A 12,407-nucleotide genomic window follows, 5' to 3' on the forward strand; every position below is an offset into this window, starting at 1 on the left:
TCATGTAAAAGAGTCTACAGGGATATGATCTGGAAATATACCAAGTAACAAGAACAGATAATATGGTTTGATTCAGTATCTACATTTCATGTGAAAGATAATATATTTCTTATGCACTGGAAGTATAAACAACATTTAAAGTTAGAGAATTGGAATAAAACTTAAAAATCCCAATATTACACTGAAAGCATCTTCATTCTAAGAATAATCTATTGATGAGAGAAGGTAGCAGGAAATTATAACTGGATTAGCAGACATACAGATTTTGCTTTAGAAAGCAATTTACTTTCCCCCTGCCTACTCAACAAGCAAGCCAGCAGCAGTATCCAGGAAGTCCTATATACAAGGACATCTTATTTATTCCAAAGCATCCAAAACAGCTTTAAAGCCTTCCAAAAATGTATGCAGTGCATAATACAGAAAAGTGATTTTTAAAACACACCAATGGGGCAGATTTTCAGATGTTATTGATTCTTCGTTTCAATCGAATTGAGTTTACATTTTCAGTCCCACTTTCATTTAAGTCGGCCCCACACGACTTTAGTTCTTTCATTTTATTCATATTTCAGGTTCTATTGTGTGCAACAGTTCCAAGCACAGATTGGTCTCACACTATGTACTGCGCAATTCTGAAATATCTATATTACAGCAGTTCCTGGGGGTCATCCAAAAGGAATTGGTGCCATGCTGGGCTGAGCACCGCACAAAACACACACGAAAGCACAATCCTTGTCCTGAAGAGTTGACAATCTAAGAAGATTATTGGCCAATAGCACTTTACACAGGTGACACCTATGCTACATTTTCATTAGCTCTGGTCTTCAGGATTATATAATTTGATAAGAGTTATATTTTGGGAATAAGGAATCGTCAACCTACTATGATAACTCCCAACATGCCCATAAAGACGGACAATTAAAAGTAAAAAGCACCAGAAACCATCTCATCCCTAAACAAAAAATAAAAGAAGTCAGACTGATTTAAAGTTCGACCACACAAGACATTATGCCATACTTAGTAAATCTGGTATCAGAAATCCAATTTACCAGGACTGGAATGGGGGGACTGCATGGGAGCATGGAGTTCCCCCACTTCTCTGCTATCTTATGCTCCAGAATCTAAGCTTTAGTTTAGGAAAATTAAAACACTAGTCTTATGCAAACATTCAATAAGTGAACCAAGAGTAACGGATGCAGGGATGTCTGCCCCTATTGGTCTCAGGGAGGCGTTAACCCAAAAGTACAATGATGATGATTTAACTGTCAACATCATTAAGTATTTACAGTTGATCTAAGCATGTAAAGAGAAGAGGATTATACTGTGCAGATCTGCATAGTGAAGCGTGCATCTACAACACACATCTCATTACAGTGAGCTTATTTTGGGGAGGAGGCAGGAGCTTGCAACAATACCACTAACCTTTTTCAATACAAACCCTGATTTACAAGTCAACAATTCAACTGCACTTTTAATATTTCAAACTGGACACTCCACTTTCACTGAAATCAAGTCACTCACAGAGATACCAATGCTACTTCAGTTTCTTTACACCCAAAGAATGTGCCTGGTGGACAATGTGCTCCCTAATTCAACTAGGGCTTTTACCCATGAACATAAGAACTGGTGGCAGCATCACCTAAACTCTGGAATGTCAGTTCAGTCATCAGGTCAACAATCTGACAGATCTTCCAAACAAAGGGACTAGCACAAGCCTGTCTTTCATAATACTAAAAGCCATTAAGGCACTCAGAATAACTGTGCTTTATTGGCGGTCTACAGCTGAAGACAGCACTCAGATGCCACAGACTGATGAGGTGCTGAAACCTACACTTTTAACACCAATGATGCAAAGTCTGTTTGGTTTTTTAAGTACTCAGTTTTAACAAGGATGGATCTCTTTTTAAAGCATGTGATTTTAATCTTAAAGTCTCTTATTTACTACTTAACTTTTAAAAAATCAACAGCTTTAGGGAAAACTTACGGTGTTCTTTAGAACCTAAATATAATTGAATTGAATCAAACTACTCAAGGACATCTGGTAACTTTCCACCTTGACAAACATTCGTCCTTGCTTTCTTGGGCTAGTGTCACAACTTTAAATGGTCTTTTAATGTGGAGTGTGTGTGAATTTCCTTTTTTGGTGGTGAAGTCCACCCAGCACTCAGACTGAGAAGTGTCTCTCTGATCTTATCACAAGAGAAGCCTACACAGAGTATGATGCATTTCTTTTCTCTGAAAGAACTGTTTAAGAATCACATCCTGTCACTACCAACAAACGTAGGCGCAGTAGGGATGGCTGCAGCAAATCCTGAAGTAATAATATGGGGAAGTATGAGCTTTCAGTTACGTTGATTATCCCATTTACACTGGATCTCACTTGGGATCCTAACACACAACAGGAATAATAACGTACACCAATACTGGTTAGCACAGAGATAAGTCAACAGAACACCCTTGGCATATGAGAAGAATTTCTTTTCAGTTTCCCACCTGTACTTAAAATGGATGGATATGTCTCTTCAAAGTGAGCCAATTCACTGTATATTATGGATTTACCCAAAACTCACAGTGTTTTTTTTAAATTAAGCTTTTACCAGAGGAGGAAGCAAATCTCAAAACCACTTAATATTGTGCCTGGACATGCTTCCTGAGTCATAACTAAGAACTCAGTCTTAATTCCTTCTCCTACCTCTTTGTTCTGCTGTGTTTGCTGCCATCGCCACCTCCGCTTAAGAGCTTCCCTTTCCACACCTTTATCCATTAAGGTATAAAGTGATTTGCGAAGCATGAGATCTCTATCGTGGAAACCCCACATACCTACAAGGGGGGGGGGGGAAGAGAGAGGAGAAGAAAAAGAGTATTAATAGCAGCTGGAATTTCTCCAGCCTCTGCTTTCTGAAGATTTTACACACTAAAGCCTTATAACCATCGTGTGAAGTAGGGAAGGATCCCCATTTTACAGATGGGGAGAACAAGGCAGGTAGATAAAGTAACTTGCCCAAGGACATCTCATGAATCAGTGACAAAGTTAGCAATGGAACCCAGGAATCCTGACCCCACACCCTTAGCTTATCCACAAGACAATAGCTGTACAGGATTTTTATGTAGCCTTTGTCACTTTTGCTTTAAAATACCAAAAAAAACCCGATCAGTGATAGTAAAGTATTGTATACATAAATTACATGCACTTGAAATCAATCGAGGGGCCGGGATAATATCTATTTAAATGAGACAGGCTGGCTTCACTACTTACGAATGGCGCCAGTCCCATGAAGGAAACATACCACTTCTGTTGACTTAACTGCAGAAACCTCAGAATATTACAGTTACACTCAGAAGATTAGCTCCCTGGGTACTAAAACTTGGGCTTCTAAAATGGTCCTAGTTCAGGAGACAGCATCCATATGCTAAGAGTGTGGAGGGAAGGAATGAGTGGTTCTGCTACTTTAAATCCCCTTTACAGATACAGTAAGTTTTGCCAGAGGGAAGGGTAGAGGCAAATATAATTTTTCAAGCTTCTGATATAGTAGGTGCTTATCTGGTTCTCAACACGGTAGAATCTAAGCACCTCACAATCTTTAATGTATTTATTTTCACAGCATTCCTGCTATTATTCCCATCTTATAGATTGGGAACTGAGCGTATGTGACCTGCGCAGGGTCACACAGGAGGTCTGAGACAGAGAAGGAACTGAACCTGGATCTCCAAAGGCCCAGACTAGGCCCCTATACCACTGGTCTATCCTTTTCTCTCTGAATAAAAATGGGATAAAAACCAGAGAGTAAGCTACCCTAAAGTAGAAGAGGGTCCTATTTATACAATTCTCCAGTATTTAAGTTCCTTTTGTACACTGCAACCAGTACCTTGGGATGCTAGACTTTTACAGTTCTTTATGCTGTTATACATGCTCTCCTTAACTATTTTTATTAGCTTGTCCCACCCCCATCTTCATAGCCCCCGCTATTAAATTGCAGCTAATTTGGCCCTATGGAGATGCCATTTCTTCTCAGGGAGTTATGGAAATCATAGCAATTAACATATTCCAAAGAGGCCTTCAGCTGCTTGCTTTTGGTGGAAGACACAGTTCATGCTGCCCATATCACGTCCATACATCTTATCCTGAGATCTGAGTCTAACCGCAAAGGCAATTACACTTTATGATTTTTGTGCAAGATTGACTAAATTATCAACCTTCTTTGTTTCAACATAAAATTACTATTTTCTAAACAGAGCTAAGAATGTTCATTTACTATCAAAAACACTTTTGCAGTGGGAGAAAACATTTACCCTTCAGAAATCCATGTACAAAAAGAGAGACATTGAGGCAAGAGTTGGGGGAACCATGGATTTTAATTCTATTGAAATAACGGGACTAGGACAAAGTGGAGAAATGCTACATGCTTTCCTTTTTTTAAAAAAACCCAGAAATAATCCTTTTTAAGTAGGGATGTTGGCACTATGGGAACTTTTTACTCCCTTCTGCTCTAAGTTCAGCCTTGCATGGAAACACCAGTTCAGAGAGCTATCCATGACTTCCCAGGATCAGAGCTGCTCAGAGCTCATCTACCTCATTACTTCGACAATACAAATCCTTCAATTGAAAAAACAAAATCATTACAAATGAAAGACAGGCTTAGTCCTTTCAGGATGATGTAAGCTAACGCTGTTGAGGAAAGAGTAAAGCTCTTCTAGAGGTGGGTTCAGAAAAGGTGGACAGGAGCACAAACAAGAATTCACTGCCCCTCCCAAGTTATTATGGACTAGCAGGCTTTCAAAAGGGAAATAAGGATAATACACCCACTCACATAGGGCCTTTCAAATATTAGTCTTTGTCACCTTTCTGTGAAGCAGATGGAAAACAAAGGCACAGAGAGGTGAAGGGACATGCCCAAAGCCACAAATTTAGGATTAGAAGTAAATTTCCTGGCTCCTACTCCTATACTGAGGTCATTTCCCTCCCTGAATGGTGTCAAGTTTTATTTTGCTCCCTTGATGAACCTCCTTTATTTACTTTACAACATACTAAGCTATGAAGGGAGAAGGTAAAAATCAAGTGAGAGGTCATGACTTCAGAGCTTCTCTGCGTTATGTTGCTAATCATATGCCAAAAATTGATCAGTCAACACTGTTTATGCACTTCACCATGAATTGTTTTGAGGTCTTACCCAGGGAGGCGGCATGAAGCAGGCAGTTCCCGTCACCTGTTGTCGCCAAAGGAAGTAGCCTTTGGCAGCTGGGATCAACATTAGCCCACCAGTTCAGGCGACCTGTGGAAATATTTCAGAGACCCACACAGTAAGCTCACACGTGACACAGAAAGAATAATTGTCTTTGCATGTTCAAAGGCGAAAGGTGGAACGGATTGTACCTTGGCCTGTCCAAGTCTGTTCTGAGAGCACCCAACAAACAGGAATAAGCAGTTACGTATCCACTTTCTAGTGGGGAAGGGAGAGGGGAACAAATATATTTCATTGCTTTTTCTGACATAGATGACCCTTTCCCCTCATTTCTGCCTGTTTTTCAGCAAAGAACAAATCTCTCAGAATAAAAAAAAAAAATACAAGGGAAGAGCTCAGACAGCACTAAGTAAATAGCCGGAGAAACCCTCTTACGATAGTAGCTGAACAAATAAGGCAAAGCGCCACTATGACTAAGTTGAAAACAATCGTACCAGAGGGATGTGGGACTTAAGATATGCCTAAATAGACTGAGGTGGTCCATACTGCTGGCTGTGTTGTCTTTTGAATGAGACATTAGTATTCTCTCTGGCTGGGGCTGGTAGAAGATAAAGATCCCTATAGCACTTTAAACAAAAATAGCAAAATTGGTGTCTCCAGTGTCAAGAGATCCCTCTTCTCTGATTTAGTGATGGACACAAAAGGGTAGAATGGACAAACTTCCCTGTCGACTCTGGAAAGCCGAGTCCTACCATCTCTAAACATATTAAAGATGTAAATGGGAAGAATAGAGTTGCAGTAAGTGACACGCATGTTAGGCTAAATTGACAGGGGACAACAGGGGAAAGTGTAGGGATGGTGGAGTTTATCATCTTTTCCAGAAGGTGAATGGGCAACAATTACAGTCCAAATAAACATGTATGCCAAGGAAATCCATTCCACAAGACATTGAAACATCTATGGTGTCTTTCATCAGATGTCAAGGTTCTTTACAAAGCTTTAATGCATTAAACCACACAACTCACATGGGAGGTACATCACACATCTGCTCCATTTTACAGCTGAGGATACAGGGAGAGAGGGTGAAGGGACTTGCTCAAGGTCACATGAAGGAAGGGGCAGAGCTGAAAACAGAATCCAGAAGGCCTGGCTCTCAGTCCTGCGCTTTAGCCTTTAACAATTTTTCTGCTGATGTTCAACTGCAAATGCTATTTTTAGTTTCTCCTGGTGGTTTCATCATTCATATCTTAAGCATGCAGAATTATATTGTACAATTTGCTTTTTCTCTGCTTGCCTGTTCAGGAACAGTGCTTGGGAAAATTTATTGATCCTACCAAATCAGCAGCTTTGGAAGTCTTTCCCACACATGATTTTAGCAGCCAAATATGGGAACTGTCATATTAATGCTTTACATAGTTTAAAAACTGGGAATCTGAGCTTTCAGGTATAAAGCATTTGAATCACTGCATATCAAGATATGGCCTCTCAGATCATCTGAAAAGCCAAATGACTGAAAAATTAATTCTAAGAATGGTGGTCATGTGTGGTGTAACTGGCGGAAGTTGAATCTGTGTTTATACTAAGAAAAGGGAGTTAGTTTACAGTAGCATCCAGCAGAGAAAGTCTTCAGAAGTGTCCAAGCCACATTTAAGCAGGTTTTGGCTCGCCAAACCAGGGCCTCAAAATAACGTGTTCCTCAGTTCCAAATGTCCACGGTTAACTTCTCCACAATAGACTAACTGAATGTCAACCAGCAGGCAGTAGGCTGGCATGCCTCTATTCATACGCCAAACAAGTTGAATCAGCTTGTGAACCTGTTTTTAGATGAACTAGCTCTCTCCCCAGCATTAAATTAGCTTTTTAATCTACAGAGTCAGTGAAGAGCCTCTGCTGGATATTAGATACAAGCATCACATAAAAGTTAGAAACATACATTTCTTGTGATTTTTCTTTGCAGTCTGATCACCAACAAATGCAGAAGAACTAAATTAAGAAAGCAGTTTTAACAACACAAAAGGATAAACCGTGAAAGCACAAAATGGAGCGCTAACTGCAATTTGATGCCAGTAATTTCTTTTCCTGGGACTAGAAAAGGAATCCACTCTAGATGAAAACTGTTTAGTACACAAGCTCTCAAGACAATAGCTCCACTCAGAAAAGCAGGCTATTTTCAGTCAATATAGCTTCTGGCACAGAGAAGTCACAACGCTTCGCCAAATGGAATGGCGCCAGAAGAGTAAATTGAGAAACAAAACAGCTTCTGACAAAAGCTAAACAAAATGTAACACCACTGTAGCGATCTTAGGCCTTTTGTCCACTTTACATGTTTTCCTGGGAAATTTTTTCTCTTTACAACTGCTAAACTTTAAAGGAAGTCAAAAGCCAGGAAAGTGAACTGTAACTCTGTTTAGTGTCTGAATAGGTTGGTAAGTCTCAGGCCTGGGCTACACTTTAAATTTAGAACAGAGCTACACTGCTCAGAAGTATGAAAAACCTCATATCTGACAGTCATAGCTATGCCAACCTAACCTCCAGAGTAGACACAGGTAAGTAGATGGAAGAATGCTTCTATCGACCTAGCTACCACCGCTCAGGGAGGTGGATTACCTACAGTGACAGAAAAACCCCTTCTGTCGCTGTAGGAAGTGTCTCCAGTACAGCGTTTCAGCAGCATAGTTTCAGTGCAGTAGCTGTGCCTCTGTAGTGCTCATAGCGGAGAGCTGGAAAACGTAGAACACTTTGCCTACCTTGGCAGCCATCTCTCACAGAGGGCAAACGGACATCAAGATCCAGCACACCCTTGCCTTTGACAGACTGTCTAGCCAGGCGTTCAACAACCATGACATCAGAACACACACTAGATTTTTAGTTTACAAGGAGGTGGTAATCCCAACTCTCCTCTAAGGCTCTAAGACTTGGGTAACCTACAGAAAACATCTGAAAAACCTGGAATGCTAGCACCAGCACTTTCTCCAAAAGACCCTCAACATAAAGTGGGAGGATTGCCACACTAATGTCAGTGTCCTCACAGAGGCCAACATCCTCAGTGTTGAGGTCCTGATTATCCAGCACCAGCTGAGATGGAGTGGGCACTGTGTGTGCATGCCTACCAAAAAATTGCTGAACGCCCAACTCAAAGGAAAAAGGAAATGGGGTGGCCAAAAGAAACGCTTTAAAGGTACCCTCATGACAAAAATCAAGAGTTGTGGCATCGACATCACACACTGGGAGACAGTAGCCCAAGATAGGCATAGCTGGCGAAGGCTTGTCAGAGAAGGAACGACCACTTTTGAGGAAAATCGCCTTGTCTGGGTAGCAGAAAAATGCCAGAAAAGAAAGGACAGACAACTGTCATGCAGCAATCGTGGCCCAACCCTGCCTTCCAACACCACCTGCAAAGTCTGCCAATGAGTCTGTGCCTCAAGGATCGGACTCCTCAGACACCAAAGGGCCCATATAAAATAAAATAAAACCCGTGAAAGATCATCCTCGACCACAGAAGGATTGCCAAAAACAATAGTGAAGCTGCATTTTGTACTTCCAATGAAAATCCCAGTTTGCTCTTCTTTTCCAACCTCATAGTTATTATCCTGCCTTACCAGGCCTAGAGATAGAATTCAGGTAATAGATAGCTGAACACTGCCGCAGACTAAAGTGTCGGGAGAGATTAACCACAGGAACCTAACGGTGCCATCACTCTCACACCACCTGTCACCAAAATTGCGGTAGACAGTGGCTTTATAGACTAGGAGGAGACACATTTCAAAGGCTTCAAAGCTTATGTCAAATGCCAAAACCAGGAGTCTTAAAAGATCTGATTTTAAACACCTACCTGTCCATCACTTTTTTTAAATGTTGTATTAAAAACTTTAAAAATTGGTTGAAACTACAGTAAAGAACAGATTTATCAGACACATAGATGAACACGATATATTGGGGTAAGAGACAACATGGCTTTCGTAAAGGGAAAACATGCATAAACCAATCTATTAGAATTCTTTGAGGGTGCCAACAAGCACGTTGGCAAGAGAGATCCAGTTGATATAGCGTACTCAGACTTTCAAAAAGCCTTTCACAAGGACCCTCACCAAATGCTCTTAAGCAAAGTAAGCTGTTATGGGATAAGAGGGAAGGTCCTCTCACAGATCATTAACTGGTTAAAAGACAGAAAACAAAGGGTAGGAATAAATCAGGGGTGGCCAACCAGTCAGAGATGAAGAGCCGCAAAGAGCCACATTTGGTCAGGGGCACAACCGCAGGCTCTGGGTATCCCTAGCTGTCAGAAGTTTAGAAACTGAGAAGGGACGACAGGGGACCACACAATAACTGCCCTGTTCTGTTCATTCCCTGTGAAGCATCTGGCACCAGCAACTGATGGAAGACAGAATAGCAGGCTAGACAGACCACTGGTCTGACCCACTATGGCCATTTCTTACATTCTTAGTATCAGTATTACAGTAGCACTTACAGGCTCCAACTGAGATCAGGGCCCTCTTGTACTAAATGTGATACATACACATTGTAAGAGAGTATTAAATAGACCAGATAAAGAAGGCGTGGGGGGAGGGGGGGGGGGGAGACATGGCCACTCCCAATTTACAGATGAGGAACTGAGCAACAGATACATCGAGGGAGCTGCTCATAGTCCCAGAGAATCTGTATCAGAGCCAGGGATTGAATGCAGCACTCCAGTCCCATTTCCTTAACCACAAGACCATCCTTCCTCTGTAACATGAGAGCACAAGAACTGCAAGGAGTTACTTGTCCTCTTGCTTCTCAGACTGATGTGACCAATTTAACAGCAACGCCCACATTTGCTCATTTACTGTTGAGCATGTTTCTTCCTCCTACTGATTCATTGTGGATTGGGTGGAATCAAAATGTAAAATAGGTTAAGAAACCAAAGACATGAATAAAAAGGACAGATTGGAAAGTGCAATTAAGAGAACTGGTGTCTATACTGAGGTGAGTTCTTTTAAATATTAATCATAGTTTCTGCTTATTCATAGTTCTTGATTATATATGAAATATTAGTTAACTCACCCACTGATTCTCCTAATCAAAGCCAGGAAAGCCCACACAAAACATTTGACAGTCTGATGGAAAATTTTTACCTTTGAAATTTGACAGCTATGATGACAGCCTATTCCAATTAGCTGTTTCCTTGAACACAGGGTTTTCTCCATCTTTCAGAAAGTTATGTGAATTTAAGGCTCATATAATGTGCCTGAGTGACAGACCCAGAGACAAGTCCTACATATATAGAAAAACGTACAGAAAAGGCAATGGTGTAGTACAAACTTCACCCTCAACTTGATCAATGTGCCTTAATCCTGGAGGAACATCCCGATGAGGTTAATTCCACACTGGGAGCCATTCAATCAATGGGCTCTCCGCTGAGAATGCCAACAAAGTGTCCAATTAGGTGGTCATGGTGGTTTTGCAACGTGGACACCTGACGAGCAAGAACTAGAGAGGCTATATATTACTTTACAAATTTCTTGAGCCATCTCAGTCCCCAGAGAGCCATTAAGCTATCCTTTTAAAACAGTATTAAACTAGCAATGAATCTGACTTTAACTGTGCACCTCCCACCAGTAATAGCCAGCCAGTCTAACCAATGACATACTAGACAGAATATTTGCAGAAGCTCTGAAAGCCAAAAGTGCATGATATGTCATGTTTTGGGGATGAGATGGAGAGGTGTGTATGCATATAAAACTCAGGGAGAAGGTATCATCCTGATAGAAAGAGACTTTTATTAAAGGCAGCAGAAGTCTTATATTGATTTCTCTTATCACCCATTAACAAACAAGAGGTTTCTATTCTGAGCACAAGGCATCTGTTTGCCATTCACTCACTGACTGCATCAATGGAGTAAATTGCATTCAATGACAGGCCATGCTTAGTTCTAAATTAATCATACAGCAATTCCTAATAGTCTGCCTACAGATGGCAATTCACAGATGTATTACCGTAAACTATAAATAGAAGAAAGCAGAAGTACTCTTGCCAATATGCACTGAGGCTTTTTTTTTTTGTTAAGCTACTCAACATTGCTCAACTGATCTTTAGGGAGGACGGATGGTCGTGTGGTAGCGTCTTCACGGCAGCGCTACAGCAGAGTGTTTTAAATGTAGACAAACCCTCAAGTTAGACAAGCCCGTTTTCACCACTCTGGCAGTATGGCCACTGTGTTGGGTAGGAGACCAAACCAGGGAGGCTGTGGATTGGGTGGACGATACACCTGATGTCCATGGTGAAATAGAATCCTATGTGGCAGGTGAGAAGAGCAGTGGGAACTCGCATCCTCTCACTCACTTTCTGACTCAGATGATGAAAAAGGCAGTACTCGGCAGGAAGACATTGGCGAGTCCAAGGCTCTGTGTGAACCTGGTATCGGGGCCCCGGTTTTAAGTAGGGGACAGTCCAGTGCATTGGACACCGAAAGATCTGTCACGCACCATAAATCTGTCAGTGTGGATGATGTTGGTTCCAGAGGTGTTGTTAGTGCCGAGTGGCTTGCACCAATGGGGTTGGAGATGAAGAGCTGGCAGCGATGTCCATCGGTGTCAGGCGCACAGAGCTCAGTACTGGTGCTGACCTTTGTACTGACTAAGCTTTCCTGGAGCAGATCTTCTGTATTTTCCGTGATCTCACGGTACCAGTGCTTCTTTGCCTATCCCCATTGGGTCTTTGGGCTCTCTGACTTGCTCCAGCCGCTCAGTACCATGCATGCCCTGGGTGCCTGATTTAGACAGCTTTGGTGCTGTAGGTACCAATGATACTGATGGAACTGGAGATGGCTTTCGGCTCGATTGGGGCTTGCTACGGGAACTCTCAGACCTTTTCTTAGAGGGATTGCGTGAGTGGCTCATCTCCCTGGGCTCACCAATGGAACTCCGGGAGTTGAAGGGACTCCATGAATAGGAGTTTTAGCTCTTGATCTTTCCTGGATCTGGGCTTCAGTTACTGACACAAGCCACACTTTTGTGGAATGTGCTTCTCTCCCAGGCAGCGAACGCACTGCAAATGTCCATCAGTCAGTGGTCCCCTTGTCCAGTTGGTTCCCCCCACAGTAGGACTGGAGGGAGACAAACCCATCTTTTCACTTTGTTTTTCCAGGCACGGCCAAATAAAATGCAAATGAAGAAACAAAGAAAAAACTTCAAGGGAAGCAAAAATTAATAGTTTTAAAGAGTTAACAATCCACAAACGGACAGCTATAGC

The 12,407-nt window shown here is 41.7% G+C and overlaps 1 protein-coding gene across 2 annotated transcripts in view; it reads right to left on the reverse strand.

Annotated features, from left to right (window-relative positions):
* Positions 1-12,407, reverse strand: part of OTUD7B (OTU deubiquitinase 7B) — a 62,103-nt gene that overhangs the window by 12,743 nt on the left and 36,953 nt on the right. For both annotated transcript variants that reach the window (XM_067569377.1, XM_067569378.1), the window contains 2 exons: positions 5,166-5,267; positions 2,690-2,817 (listed from right to left, as the gene is read on the reverse strand). In XM_067569377.1, the coding sequence (XP_067425478.1) occupies positions 2,690-2,817; positions 5,166-5,267 (230 nt within the window). The remainder of the gene's footprint in view (positions 1-2,689; positions 2,818-5,165; positions 5,268-12,407) is intronic.

Source organism: Emydura macquarii, unplaced genomic scaffold, assembly GCF_026122565.2.
Source record: "Emydura macquarii macquarii isolate MOO-44397 ecotype Brisbane River unplaced genomic scaffold, CSIRO-AGI_Emac_v2 contig_2924, whole genome shotgun sequence".
Classification (NCBI taxonomy): domain Eukaryota; kingdom Metazoa; phylum Chordata; order Testudines; family Chelidae; genus Emydura; species Emydura macquarii.